Source organism: Hippopotamus amphibius, chromosome 1 (assembly GCF_030028045.1).
Source record: "Hippopotamus amphibius kiboko isolate mHipAmp2 chromosome 1, mHipAmp2.hap2, whole genome shotgun sequence".
Lineage (NCBI taxonomy): Eukaryota > Metazoa > Chordata > Mammalia > Artiodactyla > Hippopotamidae > Hippopotamus > Hippopotamus amphibius.
The window spans coordinates 52593597-52610127 of NC_080186.1; the positions used below are offsets into that span (position 1 = coordinate 52593597).

At 38.5% G+C, this 16531-nt stretch overlaps 2 protein-coding genes across 8 annotated transcripts in view; one reads left to right on the top strand and one right to left on the bottom strand.

Annotated features, from left to right (window-relative positions):
- Positions 1-4755, bottom strand: part of TM2D1 (TM2 domain containing 1) — a 52335-nt gene extending 47580 nt beyond the window's left edge. For both annotated transcript variants that reach the window (XM_057712755.1, XM_057712762.1), the window contains exons 1-2: positions 4567-4755; positions 2547-2616 (exon numbers count right to left, since the gene is read on the bottom strand). In XM_057712755.1, the coding sequence (XP_057568738.1) occupies positions 2547-2616; positions 4567-4728 (232 nt within the window). In that variant the 5' untranslated portion in view covers positions 4729-4755. The remainder of the gene's footprint in view (positions 1-2546; positions 2617-4566) is intronic.
- Positions 4756-11359: 6604 nt separating this feature from the next.
- PATJ (PATJ crumbs cell polarity complex component) overlaps positions 11360-16531 on the top strand; it is a 335749-nt gene continuing 330577 nt past the window's right edge. For 4 of the 6 annotated variants that reach the window (XM_057712772.1, XM_057712814.1, XM_057712789.1 and 1 more), the window contains exon 1: positions 11361-11456. The gene's annotated coding sequence lies outside the window, so the exon portion shown is untranslated. Of the gene's footprint in view, positions 11457-16531 lie in introns of all 6 variants that reach the window. The other 2 variants (XM_057712781.1, XM_057712798.1) reach the window with 1 other exon arrangement.

A 16531-nucleotide genomic window follows, 5' to 3' on the forward strand; every position in this document is an offset into this window, starting at 1 on the left:
GACCAGAGCAAAATTTCTGGAAATGGAGTTTAAATTCTCTTGTATTTCACTGATCAGAAAATTGAGAACACTTGCTTATATACGCTTATACGTATACACATGTTCTAGACAGAACACTCCTTGAGGGCTGAAATCATGTCTTCTTTTATGTACCACCTATATCACTTAGCAGAAGCCTGCCATGTAATAACTTCTCAATAAATAAATTTCTCATTAATAGTTTATAAATTTTCAGTTGTTTTGATCCATTTATTTTAATTAACTTAATTATTAAATTATATATTACAAATAATTTCTTAGTATATAAAGATGCTTGTTAACTGGTATTGGGCTAACAGGCAATGATTTTAAGACCACAACAGTTTATTGTCATAGTTGAATCTCCTTTGTCTTTGGTCCCAATTCTTACTCTCTACCCGCATACTCCCCTCTTTGAAAAACATCCCACCCACTCATCCCTTCCCAAAAAGTATAGTTTAAGAAAATTAAACTCTGAGGATTCTGCAATAGTCCTTCATTTACTCAGTGAAAAAACAGATGAAAAATTTTGACTAGAGGAACAAGAGAGATCACACTTTCCACAACTCTAATATTTTCCTATGTTAGGACCAAAAAGCCTGTTTCAACGGTCATTTTGATGTCCTCTCTGATCAGGACTCAGAAGTGATTCACCACAGCCACTCTACTAGCCTTTGCATGTTTTCAAAAGAACAATTAAAAAAACCACCCTGGGACTTCCTAGGTGGTTCAGTGGTTAAGAATCCACCTGCCAATGCAGGGCACATGGGTTCGATCCCTGGTCCAGGAAGATCCCACATGCCACGGAGCAACTAAGCCTGTGCACTGCAACTACTGAGCCTGCACTCTAGAGCCCATGAGCCGCAACTACTGAAGCCCACTTACATCATCTATGATTACTTACCCGACAGGTCATGACAGGACCATAACACTGCCAAGTCCTTTCATACTTCCTAGTAGTCTGATCATTTGATTTTGTATTTGTTTATAAACTTATTTAGCAATAATTACTTAAGTGGATTCAAACTTATTTTACAAAAGAGACACGTAACTGGAGGGCAGAGCTCTTTTTGGTCAGAAACTATTCTTTTTAGTTGTATAATTTCCTTCAAAATTCTCATATCTACAAAGAATTCTGCGGACTAGAAAAGGTTTTTTTGAGATACCTGGAGGCCTCATTCCTAGTTTAAAGTGACCTGAGTCACAACAGTATTCACTGATTTCCAACATATTTCATGTAAGTGACTGAATATTTGAAAGCTCATTCTTCTTTATATGTGTTAACACTATTCTCTGTATTCTGGGAGCACAATATAAAAGACTGAACTGTAACACAGGCAAATCAGAGTATACTTATAAAGTAATTTAAAAAGGAGGGGATTCTGTGCAAAGTTCAAGTCTAACACATTTAACTTAAATGTATACATATTGAGCAATATTTACTATAAAAATCGTATATATATAAAACCTATTACTGTTTATATGATAAAATTTCATCACTCCAGAATACTACCAAAACGTCTGCTATAAAATTTTAATACAACTTACTTTCAAATATCTCTTCTGACTAGAATGGGGCTAACAGCGTGTCAAAATATAAAGAGATAAAAAGAAAAGGGAGATCTTTTAAAAATATATACGCATTCATAATGAAAAAGTCAATTATTTGACTAAAGATACTTTTGAAAAACAAAGTTTTTTGCAGATAAAAAAATAATCCTTTTAATCTCATTTCCATAATGAATCTGTTTCATTTATAAAGAAAACATCAATTATTGCCATATTTCCTGTCCAAACAATAAAACAATCAGTATATATTCAATAGGTGTTCTTTTCTCAAAATAATACTAGGTATTAACCATCATTATTTACTGTGTCAAATAAGAATGCCAAATCCAAATAGCGCCAACATACATCTAACTGCCTCCTTTCCAATGCTTTAGAAGAAAAGGCTAAACAAAACAACTTATTAATTCTAATCTGGCATTACGTATTTTTTGGAATAACAGAAGCTCCCCCAAATCATTAGGTTGAGGGTGTTATCCATTATCAAAACATCTAAGAAAATACTGATGCACACTAAAATCCTTACCATACTGTTTTCATACTTAGGATGCACGTAAGTATATTTTACGAGTGCATGATATGGGTGATATAGCTCCTCACTGTAAATTACTGGACTAAAAGTCTCATTTCAAGTTCTTTTTGAATAATTAAATATCTAAAGAAGCATCTTTGTAAAACATACCTTGATAAATAAAAGGCATCAAGAAAGCTATATAAACTGATTCCAAAGGTTTTTTAAAAAAAGAATGAAAATAAAAAACTTCTCATAGAATAAGATTCTTTTTTAAGTTAAATATTAACAACCCCTAGCCAGTTCTCCAATATTAAGTTGTTCTGGAAACTGAATAATAATGTTGTAAAAGAAAAAACACATTTATTAATTACTTTTAGTGATCACACATTCATCTATGAAATAATATTTTAAAAATCATTTAAAAAAAACATGTTTCTGGAAGTCTTACCATGAGCTGTGTAGTTTGTACAGTTAACTGGTTCTTGTGTAGCATCATTTATTTTTGGATCTTTACAAATATATGTAGAAAAGTTAAGGAAATATGAACTACATTCCAATACAAAACATTCACAACTTGTCTTTAACATTCCATCTTATATATTTATGTTCATATTCTCATGTGAAGACAGGATGTTAGTTTGTCCAAGTCAATAAGCACAAACACAGATATGCTTTCAGTGTCACTAAATAATACCTAAACATTAACTTATTACAGGAAAAGTATATTAAAAGCTCTGGCAGAGGGTGCTACCCTTAGAGAACATCAGTCAGGGTAGAAGCACAAAGCACAAAGAAAAAATGAAGATAAAAATCTTTACCAAATTATTATAAGAGAACTTCAGGTTAAAAAAAAATCAGTTTCCAGATATCTGACTGAAATTATTTACAGGGCCCAAGTATTACCATATACATAATTTCAGGTAACACAAATAACCCTGTGATGTAGATACTATTATCTCCACATTACTGAAGCAAACTGAGGCTCAAAGTTTGGGTGATTTATCCAAAGTGGTATGAGTGATAGGTAGTAAAATCCAATTTGCTGATTCCAAGCCAAGGGTACTTTCCATCAGACTGCAAGGAAGATGGTTGTTTTAGGTGGGTCTACTTGATCTCCCCAACAGGATTTTAAGTTTTTGGAAACGGATATAATTATCCTCTAACAGATGTTCACAACATTTGGGGGGGGGGGGCTCTTTCCTAAATAGTTCATTGACACTAACATGAGATAAGTAAGGTATTCATAAGATGTCTCTGGAGACAGTCTGACACCTGTTTAGGCTTTCTGAATCACTACTGGAAATCTCATCTTTATGCCAGGAATAACATTTTCCAGTTAACATCATCTTGTATGCTCAGCCACTTCTAATGTTCAAAAAGCACAACTCTTCATACTGCCCAATTATTTTATTTGAAAATCACCCTGACATTTTTGCCAAGAAAAGGACTCAATTTACTAGGTCAGTGATTCTCAAACTACTAGCATAATGGTAATCAGCAAATTAGAGCTATTCTGTAAAAATTTAACAACGGTGGCCTCTCCTCAACTCACATAAAAATACATAGCATAGAATTTTCTTAATTTTAAGATTTTCTTTCATAGGCTCTCTCGTACATCTCTGGCTTGTTATTAATTTTTCTGTTCTACAATTTGTATGAAACTATCTAATTTGTATGAAACTATCAAAAATACCTATTTTAGTTTGAATGTAACTCCCATTTCATATTCCTCCTCCCTTTATCAGACCTGTTACAATGAACTACTTACTTAACTCCTCCAGTCTGTTTTCTCACCAGCAAATAAACAGCTAACACATACAATTCCTACTATGTGCCAGGCATCGTTCTAAGTGACCTACCTGTACTAATTTATCACAACAGATCTTTAAGTTGGTACCACTGTTATCTATATTTTTACTCATGAAAAAACAGAGTTCAAATAATTTGTCCACGGTTATAAAGTGGAGCAAAAATTTGCCCCCTTGCAGTCTACGATCTCATGGAGATTGAGATGATAGAAGGTAATAAATGTAAAGTTAGTGATAAATGGGCAACATACACTGGCTATATCGTTAACTACTGTGCTAGTCTCCCCACTATGTCGGCAAATTTCCAGGGTAGGGTCTATTGACCTATTAACTCAATTCCAATGCCTAAAAACATGACCTGACATATTTCAGTTATCTATGTGTTTATTGAACAAACAAACGCACCGGTTTAAAAAAAAAAAAAAAAAGAAGGTGGATCAGAAGAGGAAGCGCCAACGATCAGTAAAATCCTAAGGAAATCAAACAGGTTAGCCTCTGTCCGTCCCACCCCCTCATCTCTCTTCACCCGCCAGGGTCCCTCGGTCATTAGAGAGCGCAGGTCACCGTTCCCTTCAGTACAATCCTAGCCCGTGTGGACGGCCGCGACCAACTCTCGACCCCAAATCTACCTCTCCCCCATAGGGGGGCTCCTCACAGAGGATATTGTCCCACTTTGAGGTCCTCGCACTTGAGTGTCTCCTCGCCGCCGCCAGCGGCAGCTCCCCAAGGTCCCGTGGTGACTGACATGAACCACAAGACACCCAGGAGCCGGGCGGCAGCAGCCTCGGGAGCAACCGGCCCGGAGGGCCAGGCGGCCGCCATGCTGGGGACCGGCGCGTCCCCCACGACTTCCGGTTCCGCCTTCGCCTAGGCGCAGCCGGGAGTCGAGCGAAAGGAGGGAGGCTCTTAAAGGGACCGTGCGTCGGTTCGAGGCAGGTCCTCCTAGGCCTGCGGAATCACCTGGGAGAGCTTGGATTGGTCTTGAGAACAGAAGAAGGCAGCTCGCTTGGAGAATTGGCCGCCCTCCGTCCACCGCTCACTCCTGAGCTAATCCTGCTGTGGCTTTTCCATCAGCAAAAGTGCCAGCGGCGCCCGGCGATTTGATAAACGCTTTACAAACATTATCTCTGTTAGTCTGGTAGGATTTGTGTTTACAGATAACGAACCAGACTCAAAGACGCCAAAGAGTATGTTAACCTTAGTTACTGGGTTGGAATAGAATTGATGTTTGCCCGATTGCAGAATCTGTGCTCTTACTATGATATGATGGCCTCCTTGTTGTCTTAGAGAAGAATTTTTGGAAGGCTGGTACTAATCACTCTTGAGGACTCTGTATCACAAAAATAAGCATTACATCTTTCTTTTTCTTCTAATTTTTTTTCTTAAAAATATATATATATGTTTAATTTATTTATTTTCACACCTTTACTTTTAACAGTGAAAATTTAGGTGAAGGAAAGGGCCTACAACAAGAGGAGACCAAAGAGTTTACGACTAAACTAAGTGAAAAGTTGGAGGGTTTTTTCCTCCATCTCTTCTTTCTAAATTTCTATGTTTTCTAAAAGTTCTGTAGTGGGGGTATCTTTTATGCTAAACAAAATGTTTACTTCTTTTTAGTGAAAATTTGTTTTTCTCTAACTTAAAAATATTTGAGTGGTGCCTCTTCATCCGCAGTAACACTAATTTTGAACAATTGTGTTCTGCAGTGGTTCTCAAACTTTAGGGAGCACCAGTATCACCTGGAGTATCTGTTGAAACTCAGATGGTTGTGCCTCGGATTCTGATTCTGAAGATTTAGGGTGGGGCAGGATAATTTTTGTTTCTAATGAATTGCCAAGTAATGCTGATATTGCTGGTCCAGAGACCACACTTTGACAACCCTGAGAAAATGTATTACAAGATGTATCATTTTTGAATAAGAAGACAAACTATTTGCAATATCGTAGTATTGTAACTACATTTAAAATTTTTCTTAAACCAATTTTGCAGCATTACTATGCTATTTTTAAAACTAAGACATTGATGCTTAAAGACTTAAATGATGAGAAATTTGAAATTTACTAGTTCAATTTTTAAACTTATTGTTTTAATCTGACGTATACCTTCTCTGATTTTTCCCCTTTTCCTCCCTCCCTTCTCTCCTTCCTTCCTTCTTTTCTTTTCTCTTTCCCTCCTTCTTCCCCTCCATGAAGATATTTATCAAGCATTTACTTTGCACCCAGCATAAGACAAGACCCTACAGACAAAAAACAGAGACAAGAACCCAGTAGTTAAGCACTTTGTGTTTGCTGCAGGAAAAGACAAACAGTTAAAATACTGTTTGGTAATTGTTACGATAGAAACATGCTAGTTACTGTCGGTTAGGACAAGGGTTTTGATAAGATAATCCTCCCAACTGTACTTGGAACACAATATTTTGTCACTGGCATCAAAATAATTCAAAATCCATGCCAAACTGGAGGAACAGAGTTGAATCTTCATAGTATACATGACTACCTAAAAATGTACAGCTTAGAAAATTAACTATTAACTTTGTTTTAAAAATTACCAATAATGTGGATAACATATAGCTCAGCACCATCCCTCAGCCTTAGCCTGAGATGAAATTTAGCAAAGGGTTTGGGGCTAAGGATTAGGTAAAATCCAGGGATAAGGATTGGAATATCTGTTACATATAGTATACATTTTGACTACCATTTTGACACTTTAAAAAGGTCTGGTTTGATTTTCAAAATACAATCTAAAGAAAATCAGAAAGTGAAAGGAAGCAACTTTCTAGTTTACATTTATTGAAACTATAACAAAGTTAGTTATTTGCCTGCTGACTGCAGGAATATTGCTGATATTTGTGTCATTTTTCATATAGATTTTGAACAATTAACTATTTGAAAATGCTTGTGCTTTACTGTTTAATCCCATTACAAAATATGTTTTTATGGTTCTCATGATTATCTTTGTTCTCTGCTACAATGTATAAACTGAAAAGAACAAGTCTTCATGCAAAAGTAAAGAAATACAAAATTTTTGACATTTGAACTGATTATGGTTCACTTTATCTTTTTACTGCCCCTTAATCTATTTTCTCATGGCTCAGTAAAATATATTACTTTATATCTTTGCACATATAGTCTCTGATCACAGGATTACTACATTGTCTAATTTTAGTAAGAAGGTTGTTAAATCTCAATCTTAGGCATGTTTTCAATGCAAAATTTCTTTGTCACATAAAAATTCTATAGGAGCCTATGGAAATTCTATAGAAAGGAAAGGACATGAATAGCACAGCCCAATATGGAAATTACTATGTAGAAACATTAGGAAAGAGGTTTACCAGTGAAGCCTGAGCAAAGCTTCCTCTGGGATTCAAGGGCTCTGAACACTGGATCTTTTCATTCCTAAAATTCTAGTATATACCTAATTACATTACCAGATAGTTTTGCTCAGAGCAACCTGATTCCTGTTTACATGATTAGAACAAATCAATAAGAGATAAAAGATGGCTACTCTCCCAAAATTTCTTTTTTATTTGAGATGGGCAATTTTTTTTCCTCTGGTGATAAATTCATAATATCACATCCCAGTACATCTTTATTATAGTCTTCTGCACATTGGGAATTTTCTACATCCATGCTATCTCTCAAGTATTTCTGTGTCCTCTCTTTGGTGCACCAGTCTAACTGCCCACAATCCAATTAAACTAATTTTGACTCATCACTTAATAAGGCCTACTCTATGCCAAGTATATTTCATCTTGAATGTCATATGTAGGATCTAAAACTGACTTTATCAGAGTCCTACTTCTCAAAAAAACAAAACAGAGTAAATCGGCTTTTCTAAGTTTAACCACCAATATCCCTTTTATCAGAATCAGAGCTTAGAATCATCTTTGCATTCCAATTTTCTCCTTGTTCTTCTTTAATCCCTTTATCTAATCAGGAAGCAACTGATATTTTTGAGTGCTCTTTTTTTTAATCCTATATTTTCACCCTATTTCAGGTATATATAATTTGTTATGTACCTTGCTATAGTGACTTCTTCCCTCCTCTTTTGATTCTAGGCCTTCTCCCCAACTTTGTCAATCCATTTTTCACACTGCTTCCAGATGAATCTTTCACTTAAGAAAACATAAAACCTATATCATATTCAAAATCTTATTCAAAATCTTATATAAACTCCTTGGATTTTACCCAAAGGATTTGAAAGTGTTTGTCCGGACAAAACCTGCACATATGTTGATAGCAGCTTTATTCACAATTGCCCAGACTTGGAAGTGTAAGATGTCCTTCAGTAGGTGAACAAATACATAATCTGTGGTACATCCAGAAAATGGAATATTATTTAATACTAAAAGAATTGAGCTATTAAGCCATGAGAAGACATGGCAGAACCTTAAATGCATCTTACTAAAAGGCCAATCTGAAAAAGCTACATACTGTATGATTCCAACTATCTGACCTGCAAAAGATGAAAATATGGAGATAACTAAAAGATTAGTGGTTGCCAGGAGCTGGGGAGGGAGGGCTGCAGGGGGATGCATAGGCATAGCACAGTGGATTTTTAGGGCAGTGAAAGTATTCTGCATGGTATTATAGTGGTGAATACATGTCTTTATGCATTTGTCCCAAACCACAGAATGTGTAACACCATGAATGTATAATGTAAACCATGGACTTTGGGTGATTGTGTGTCAATATAGGTTCATCAGTTATAACAGATGTACCTCTCTGGTGGGGGATGTTGATAAAGAGGGGGGCAATGAATGTGTGGGGGAAGAGGGTACATGAGGAATCTGTAACTTCTGTTCAATTTCTTTAGAGCAGTTTCAAAACTGCTCTAAAGAAATAAAGCATTTTTTAAAAATAAACACCAATCATTAGACATTTTATTAAAAAGTAAAAAATAAAAATCCTATTCAGAAATTTTCAGTGGTTCTTTAATTTCTTAGAGATGAAGGTAAAAGTCGTATAAAGTTCTCCGTAGTCTTGTCGGGTCCTCCACCATCTACTCTGACCTTACTTTATTTACTACTACTCTTACTACTCCTTGCTGACACAAGTATCTGTCATGTTCATGCTCATCTATGTGCTGCTTCATTAATTACTTTCTATGTGCCAGGTGTATGCAATACATGTAATTTCTTCATTTAACCTTCAACGCTACTATATGAAGTAAGTACTGGTATCGAAATTTCACTGATGGGAATTCAAAGGTTTAAGTAACTTGTCAAAGCCACATATTTTAGGAAATGGTGGAATCAGGATTCAAGCTCAGATCTTCTGGCTTCAGAGATGCGTTCTTAAAAATTGTGTTCATCATTCTATGAATAAGATACTCCTGAGGTTTCTCAGAGTTTACAAAACAAAAAACCAAAAAAACTCTGTGCCAGAAAATGTTTACCACAGAGTATGCACTTTAAAAAATGTATTGAATAAGTTAAATATTTTTTAAAATTCCAGGTAGGACTCAGAGGAAAGCATAAATTAAAATAACCACACTAAAGTATGGAGAAAACGGAATTAAATGTGATGGAGATGGATGTTTTCTGGGAATGGTCATTGAGGCCCTGGGGGAAGGGTAGGCCTCATAGGACATTCCAAGCATGAAAAAGGGGATGAGTAAGCAACAGAAAAGTCATGGTGTGGTTATTCCAAGGGCATAGAGTAGACGAGACCGTTTGGCCAGAGTAAAATCTTGGAGAGGTGAAATGGAAGCGTGAAGAGTCAGCAAGGAGAGAGTTTAGAGGGCCTTGGATACCAAGAAAAGGAGTTAGAACTTTGTTTCACAGTCAGTTAAAAGTCGCATTGTTGTTGTTGTTATTTTTGCACACCAAGAGGCTTGTGGGATCTTAGTTCCCCAAGCAGGGATCAAACCCAGCCACTGCAGTGAAAGCGCCAAGTCTAACCACTGGACTACCAGAGAATTCCCCAAAGTCACGTTATTTTTTGAGAAATGAGGAATATGTTCCTAACCACCATCAAATGTTAAAGAAGAGAACTTACTCTATGTTTGCAAGGAGATGCTTTGAGATTATTGGTTTCCACCTGCATGCTGTCCCACCTGATTTAGGAAGCATTTCCTTCTCTAGTTTACTTTAAGCAAATCCCAAACACCTGTTAAGACCTGTTTAAATCCTAAGAGATGCTTTCAACAAGCGTAACTGATCTCTATTTTCTGTAAGTTCTGGCTTCATTATACGTATATGGTAATTTAAGTTTATTTCCTTCAATAGTTTGTTCATTCTTAAGAGGCAGAGACCATGCTGAAATTGTGTATCCTCTTACCAGGCCTAACAAGTGATATTTTCTTAAAAAACAAAAACAAAAAACCAAAAAACTAATGATAACACTAAGAGATGTCAAGTGCATGATCTTACAACAGATATCCTTACATGGTAGTTGTCATGTATATACCATCTTCCTAGAGGACAGGTATCCCCACAGTTAACATTTTACAGAGTCAATCACAGTGCTTAACAAATACTAGATTTATTTATGAACACATACCTGAAGATTGATTCTGTTTACCGCTTATGTGTGGACCATATTAGACAAAACACCTATCATCAAAATTCTAGTTAGTTACATTAGAGAGTGAAAGCCGTTGTAGGTTTTACACACAGTTTGTCAAAGTCCAGTTATGATATCAAGAATAAAAATGTTAAAACATATAGGGGGGCTTCCTAGGTGGCACAGTGGTTAAGAATCCACCTGCCAATGCAGGGGACAGGGCTCAATCCCTGCTCCAGGAAGATCCCACATGCCGCGGAGCAACTAAGCCCCTGCGCCACAACTGTTGAGCCTGTGCTTTAGAGCCCCTGAGCCACAGCTATTGAGCCCATGTGCTGCACCTACTGAAGCCCACAGGGTCCCACCTTTCAGGCAAGTTACTTAACCTGTAGGTGTGCAGTTTCTTCACCAGTTTTTTCACAGGGCAAATGAGGTAATGTATATGTTAGCGCCCGGCATGTCGCGGGCAAATACTGCTAGACTGGCTTTTTTCCTTTCCTCAACTACATGAGAATAAAATAACCCCCAGTTACACGTATGTTGCGTCAGCGGATGAATAGGACACAAGGGAGGGATGACAGAACGGGAAAGGAAAGGGAAAGAGAGGGACCAAGCAGATTTGACTAAATCCTTTCATCGGTGTCCTCCTTTAATTTCCTTGATTTCAGGTCTCCTCTCAGCCTCCTACACCTGTCCAGCCGGACCTCCCCGCCACTTGGTTTTTCGTCTGCCCGCCTGGCCCCCAGATCCCACCTTTTTCTGGCTCTTTAACCCTCCCTCGCCCAGTAGAACTTCACCTGCAGAAAGTAGCGAAGCCCACCGCCCCCGCGTTCCCCCCCAGAGTCGGCCTCCGGCGGCCCCGGGCTCCCCCTCCCGCCCCTCCCGCGCCACCTCGGCGCCCCGCCCCGGCGGGGAGGGTAGGAGCGAGGGGAGGGCCTGCCAGGTGAGGCGCGGCCGTCCCCGGCCTCTCACTTCCGCCCAGGTGAGGGAGGGCGACGCCGAGCCCGCGCGCCCGCGCTCCCACCGGCGCCTCCGCCGGACCAGGTAAAGCAGGGGGCCGGCCGTGCGGGCGCTCGCTGCGCTGCGGAGACCCCGCGCCTCCAGCCGGCCGGGGCCGCCCTCCCCGCATCCGGAGCCTCCTCCCCTGGCCCGGCGCGCTCTCCGCCCGCCCTCCGGGAGGAGCGGGCAGGGGAGACCCGGGGCGCCGCCGAGCGCTCGGCCGGGCCCGCGGAGGGTGCGGGGCGCCGTCCTTCTGCGTCGGGCCCCACCGTGGTCCCCGTGGTGACCCCACCGTGGTCCCCGCCCCTCGGTGCAGGGCTCGCCGGAGGCCACGGGGCGCGCTGCCGCCCCGCCCCGGCAGGCCCTGGCGGCCCTCAAATCTCGGCCCGGCTCTGTACCAGGAGTGGCCGGGATCAAATTTTGCACCCAGCTGGGTGCCTGCGCTTCGCCCCCAGAGCTAGGCAGAGTCTTTCCCCAACTGGTGATGGTGAAAGGAGTGAACCGGTGGTGGCCTGCGCGGGGTCCCGGAGGCGGGGGTGCCCAGATCTCAGCTGAGGGGCCACTTGGCCCCGGCCCTATTTGCGTTTCCTGTGGTCACGTAGCCGAGTTCCCAGGCCGGTGCTCAGGCCTGGGCTCTGCTAGCCTCACTCTGTAGGTAGGGAGGACCGGACGGAGAGTGCGTTGACTCCAGCCTTTGGGGAAACCGCTGGATTCCTGCTTTAAGTCAGCTCAGCGAAGCATTTTCAGATCCTTTCCCCCCTCCGCCACCAGAGCGCCCCAGTCCTCCTGGGACACCTAGCAGGCCGAATTAATCTCCTCCTGGAGTGTTCTCTTGGCAGCTTGTCATATCTCCAGATGGCTCTTATCACTTTGGATCCGGATTAGTTATTTACTGGTTTGTCTGCGCGATTGGGAGGGTGGCCTTTAAGGACTTTATTTCCCTGGGCTGCTTCTCAACGGCATTGAGAGTCTGGCCACTGGTAGGTGCGCAATAAACAAGTTTCTTAAAAGAACGAAGAAGCCTTCTGAAGACCTCGAAAAGAAATCTGTTACACCGAGTATAGGCACTTTTAGGCGGTCTAAGCGCCTATTGGCTACCAATTCATTTGCCCTTAACTTTTACAAAGTAAAGCTAGGGAGGAGTGGAGGTAAAAACTCAAATCGGTTCATTTTGCAGTATCAGAAAAAGTTAGGTGAGATTGTGACTTAGCTACAATGACCTTGACGATTCTAGGCCCTTAACGACCTTTATAAGAATAATTCAAAATTTAAAATAATTAGAAAGTTAATAAATAACGGAGCTGGACGGTACTTTACGGATAGAATTTTTAAACTGAGTTCTGAAGACATTTGCCCTTCGCTAATTGAGATCCTGTTAACGATCACATCGTGAGCTTGGTATATCGGTAATAGTTGTGTTGAAAGTAAATTGCATTAAGCCCTCATTTGTGTTTAAAGATGCTTTAATAAGCTCAGGTCATGTATTAATTTTTTATAACTATGAAGCTAACATATTCATTGTAGAAAAATGGGAGAGAATTTTCCGAAAAGGAACTAAAAGCATACCCAAACCCACCTACCATAGAAAATAAAATAAAAATTATATCTTGCATCAGTTATTATTCTTAAAAAGAAAAATCTGTGTATTTTCCTATGATGAATTCACTTTTAGAACCTTGTGATTCTGAGACAGTGGCTCAGCATTCAGTAATCCTTGTAATTGCATTTTTATTTAAAAGCACTTAATAATTATCTTTAAACTAAACAACCAAGCAGTCTAAATTTCCTTACTTTGTTAAACTTTAACGAAAATAACATTACTTTGGGGAAACTAAAGTGGGGTTTAATTTGTTTACTTAAGATTTTGCTCACCTTGATCATAGAGTAAAATTTTGAGAAACAGGACTATTATTTGAGATCACTTGACCATTGCTCTGTTTTTTTTCATACTCAGATGTTTTTGAGTAGATTTGGACGATTTTTTTAAAGTATGCATTATAGGTTCTGGTGCAAATGGAGAGAAAACATGGAAAGCCTACTTATTTTTTGTGTTTGCACAACTGTATAGCTTGTGGAGTTTGGAGACATGGACTTGGGTCCACCTACCATATAATTCTTGACAAGTCACTGGACTCTGCTCCTGTTTTTCTGTTTGTAAATCATCTACTTCACTGAGTTTGGGGAGGCTGAAATGAAATAATGTTCAAGAATGTGTCTTATAAACTGTAAGCCATTCTTCTCCCACTTCTTGCTCGTCCACTGAGATGTTTAATTCTGAGAAAACTAAGGAGTTTTGCTATTTTTATTGGGAAGAACTCAAGTTTGGGAGTGATCTCATTCTGATAGTTACTTTGATAAGAGACTGTATTAGCTGATAAACAAAAAGTCTTTGCTAAAAACTACAGGAATCTTTCTGAAAAGACCTAGGTTAAAACTGCACTGTCAACATGGTTAGCCCCCTTCCCCTGTGAGTAGGCACTTGAAATTAGGGCTAGTTGGGATTGAGATGTGCTGTAAATGTAAATACACATCACATTTTGAAGATTTACTGTAAAAAACCTAAATACCTTGTTATTTTTTATATTATTTACATATTGAAATGATAATATGTATATATTAGGATGATTAAAATATTTAAATTAATTTTACTTGTTTCTTCACTTTTCATGGGGCTACTAAAAAATTTAAAATTACATGTGAAAAACAAACAAAAAAATAAAACTACATGTGTGACACATTATATTTCTACTGCATAGCACTGGGTTAGGATTCAGTGTGAGTATGTTTATGCTTAAGAGGATTTGGTTTACCAAAGCCATTACATTTCTATTTATAAAACGATTTTTTTTTTAACTCCCAAGTTATAGGCCTCCCCACTCCCACCTCCCTTGTATTCATTGCATTGGTGAAATTTTTTGTTTTTCAGTCTTTTGAGAAACAACCACTATTGATTACAGAGGAAGAAATCTCAACTAAAATAATTATTAGCTTTTTGAAGCCCCCAAAGAGCTTAAATAATTTTGATTGGAAAAAAGATAGTAATAATAATAGCTACCATTTATGGAATGGTCACCATGTGCCAGGCTGCTTTATAATATCTTATTTAGACCTTTCAACTGTAAATGTTTAGTATTTTTTTATTAAATATTTTGTAAATGAGGAAACTGAAATATAGGGAGATTTAAACGATTGGCCACAAGAACACAGAGCTGAAGTAGAACCCAGGTCTCTCTGATTTTAAAGCTTGTAAGCTATAGATTCTCCCACATTTCGAGAATTGGTTATTGAATCAATTGTAAAAAAGTTGGTTATCGAAGTAGATCGTTCTAATCCCTTGTTTGTATTAGTGACTAGTAGGAAATTCTCATCAACAGGAGATTGGGTGAATAAATCATGTATTCCTACTATTTAGTAGTTACAGTGAATGAAAAGGAGCTGTGTATATCATCATGACTAAATCTTTTATTTTATTTTATTTTATTTTATTTTATTTTATTTTATTTTATTTTTTTGGGGGGTACACCAGGTTCAATCAACTGTTTTTATACACATATCCCCGTATTCCCTCCCTCATGACTAAATCTTAAAAATGTGAAATTGAGCTAAACCAAATTGCTGAGGGATATACAGTATAATTACCATTTATATAGTTTAAGAACTTGTGAAACGATAATATTGTAAACAAAAATAGTGTATGTTTTAAGAATTTCAGATTTGAATTCTGTCTATATTGATTGCATGCATTGGTGAGGCTGACTTGTGGTTAAATGAAGTTAGTAAAATCTCTGTGAAATGAGCATTCTCTAATGTTGATCTTACTCTTAAAACCAAACCGGTCTTGCCCCTTGATTTGATGCTGTGCACACCTTGTCTTGTTGGTAGACAGATCTGAAGCCCAGGTCTGTAGCCTCTCAGGGGCAGATAGACTTGTTTTCATTTAGCTTTAGCCCTTAATTGATGGGCGTGACTTTGATAATAGGGGCTGAGTAAGGCTTCTGCCTTGAAAAGGACAGTCCCTCTCTGTATCATTTTCTGGAACTTGAAATCAAGCTCCAGCCAGGACAGAGTGTGGTCGGAGAGGAAGATGTTGACGGTTAGGTTTACAAACATTCATTCCCTCTCTATTGAAAATTTGAAATCTCTGACTCTCATTTTTAAAGTAGTTAGTGGCTGAAAGTCTTTAACAGGTGAACTTTCCTCCTCCCAAGGTGAAGTTAATTCCACTCAGTGGCAGTGGCACTGTCTTCCTGTTATTACCATTTCGAAGTGCTTTCCCCCTTGGTTTTTTGAAGTTGTAAGAAGTTTTCTGCATTTGCAAAATGGAGATGATACATTGTTAAGAAGATAAATGAGATACAAGTGATCCTGAAATATGTACATAGTAGACACCAAAAAACTAATTATCTGATTTAGCAACAGATAAATGGATTTTGGGAAAAGGCTAAGAGAAGGAAGAAGGGTGAACATTAGTGGGAAGGGTGTCTAAAACATAGTTTGGCCTATTTGTTAGGATTGTTTTGAATATCACAAGCATGCCAAAAGTGGCATGACTATTTCTGGAGAAAAGTTAAGGGAACATAGTCTGCAGTGTGGGGAGAATTGAACAGAATATTTGAGATGGAAACTAATCATTAATGAGGAGTATGAATGCCTGGTTCTTTCAGTGAGTGACCGGCTACACATCAGAGATCTGTAAGTGTGAAAACTGCCCAAATTTGTTTTTTTTTTGCCTATCATTGGAGAAAACTGCCACAGGAATACAATAGCATGTCATAAAACAGTTTAACTTTGTTTGTACGTAGTGGCCAAGTTACAGGTAAAAACTGATATGCATTGGTTAATTTTGAATAGTTCAATGAGAAGAATTAGTATTTAGTTAATTGAATTATTCTGATGAAGTGACTTAATTTTCAGTTCTGATTCTGAGTATCAGAATGGTGTACTCATGGTATACCATTTAACATGGTATATTTCAGCTTTGATTTCAACCTGTCCTAAACATTCAACGTTGAATGGACTTAAACGTTACCAATGGCTTAGGCACGTGGCCCCAAAATATCAGGATGATTTTGGAATTTATATATATCTGTTTCTAAAGTTCCAGGAGTAGTGTTTTGGCA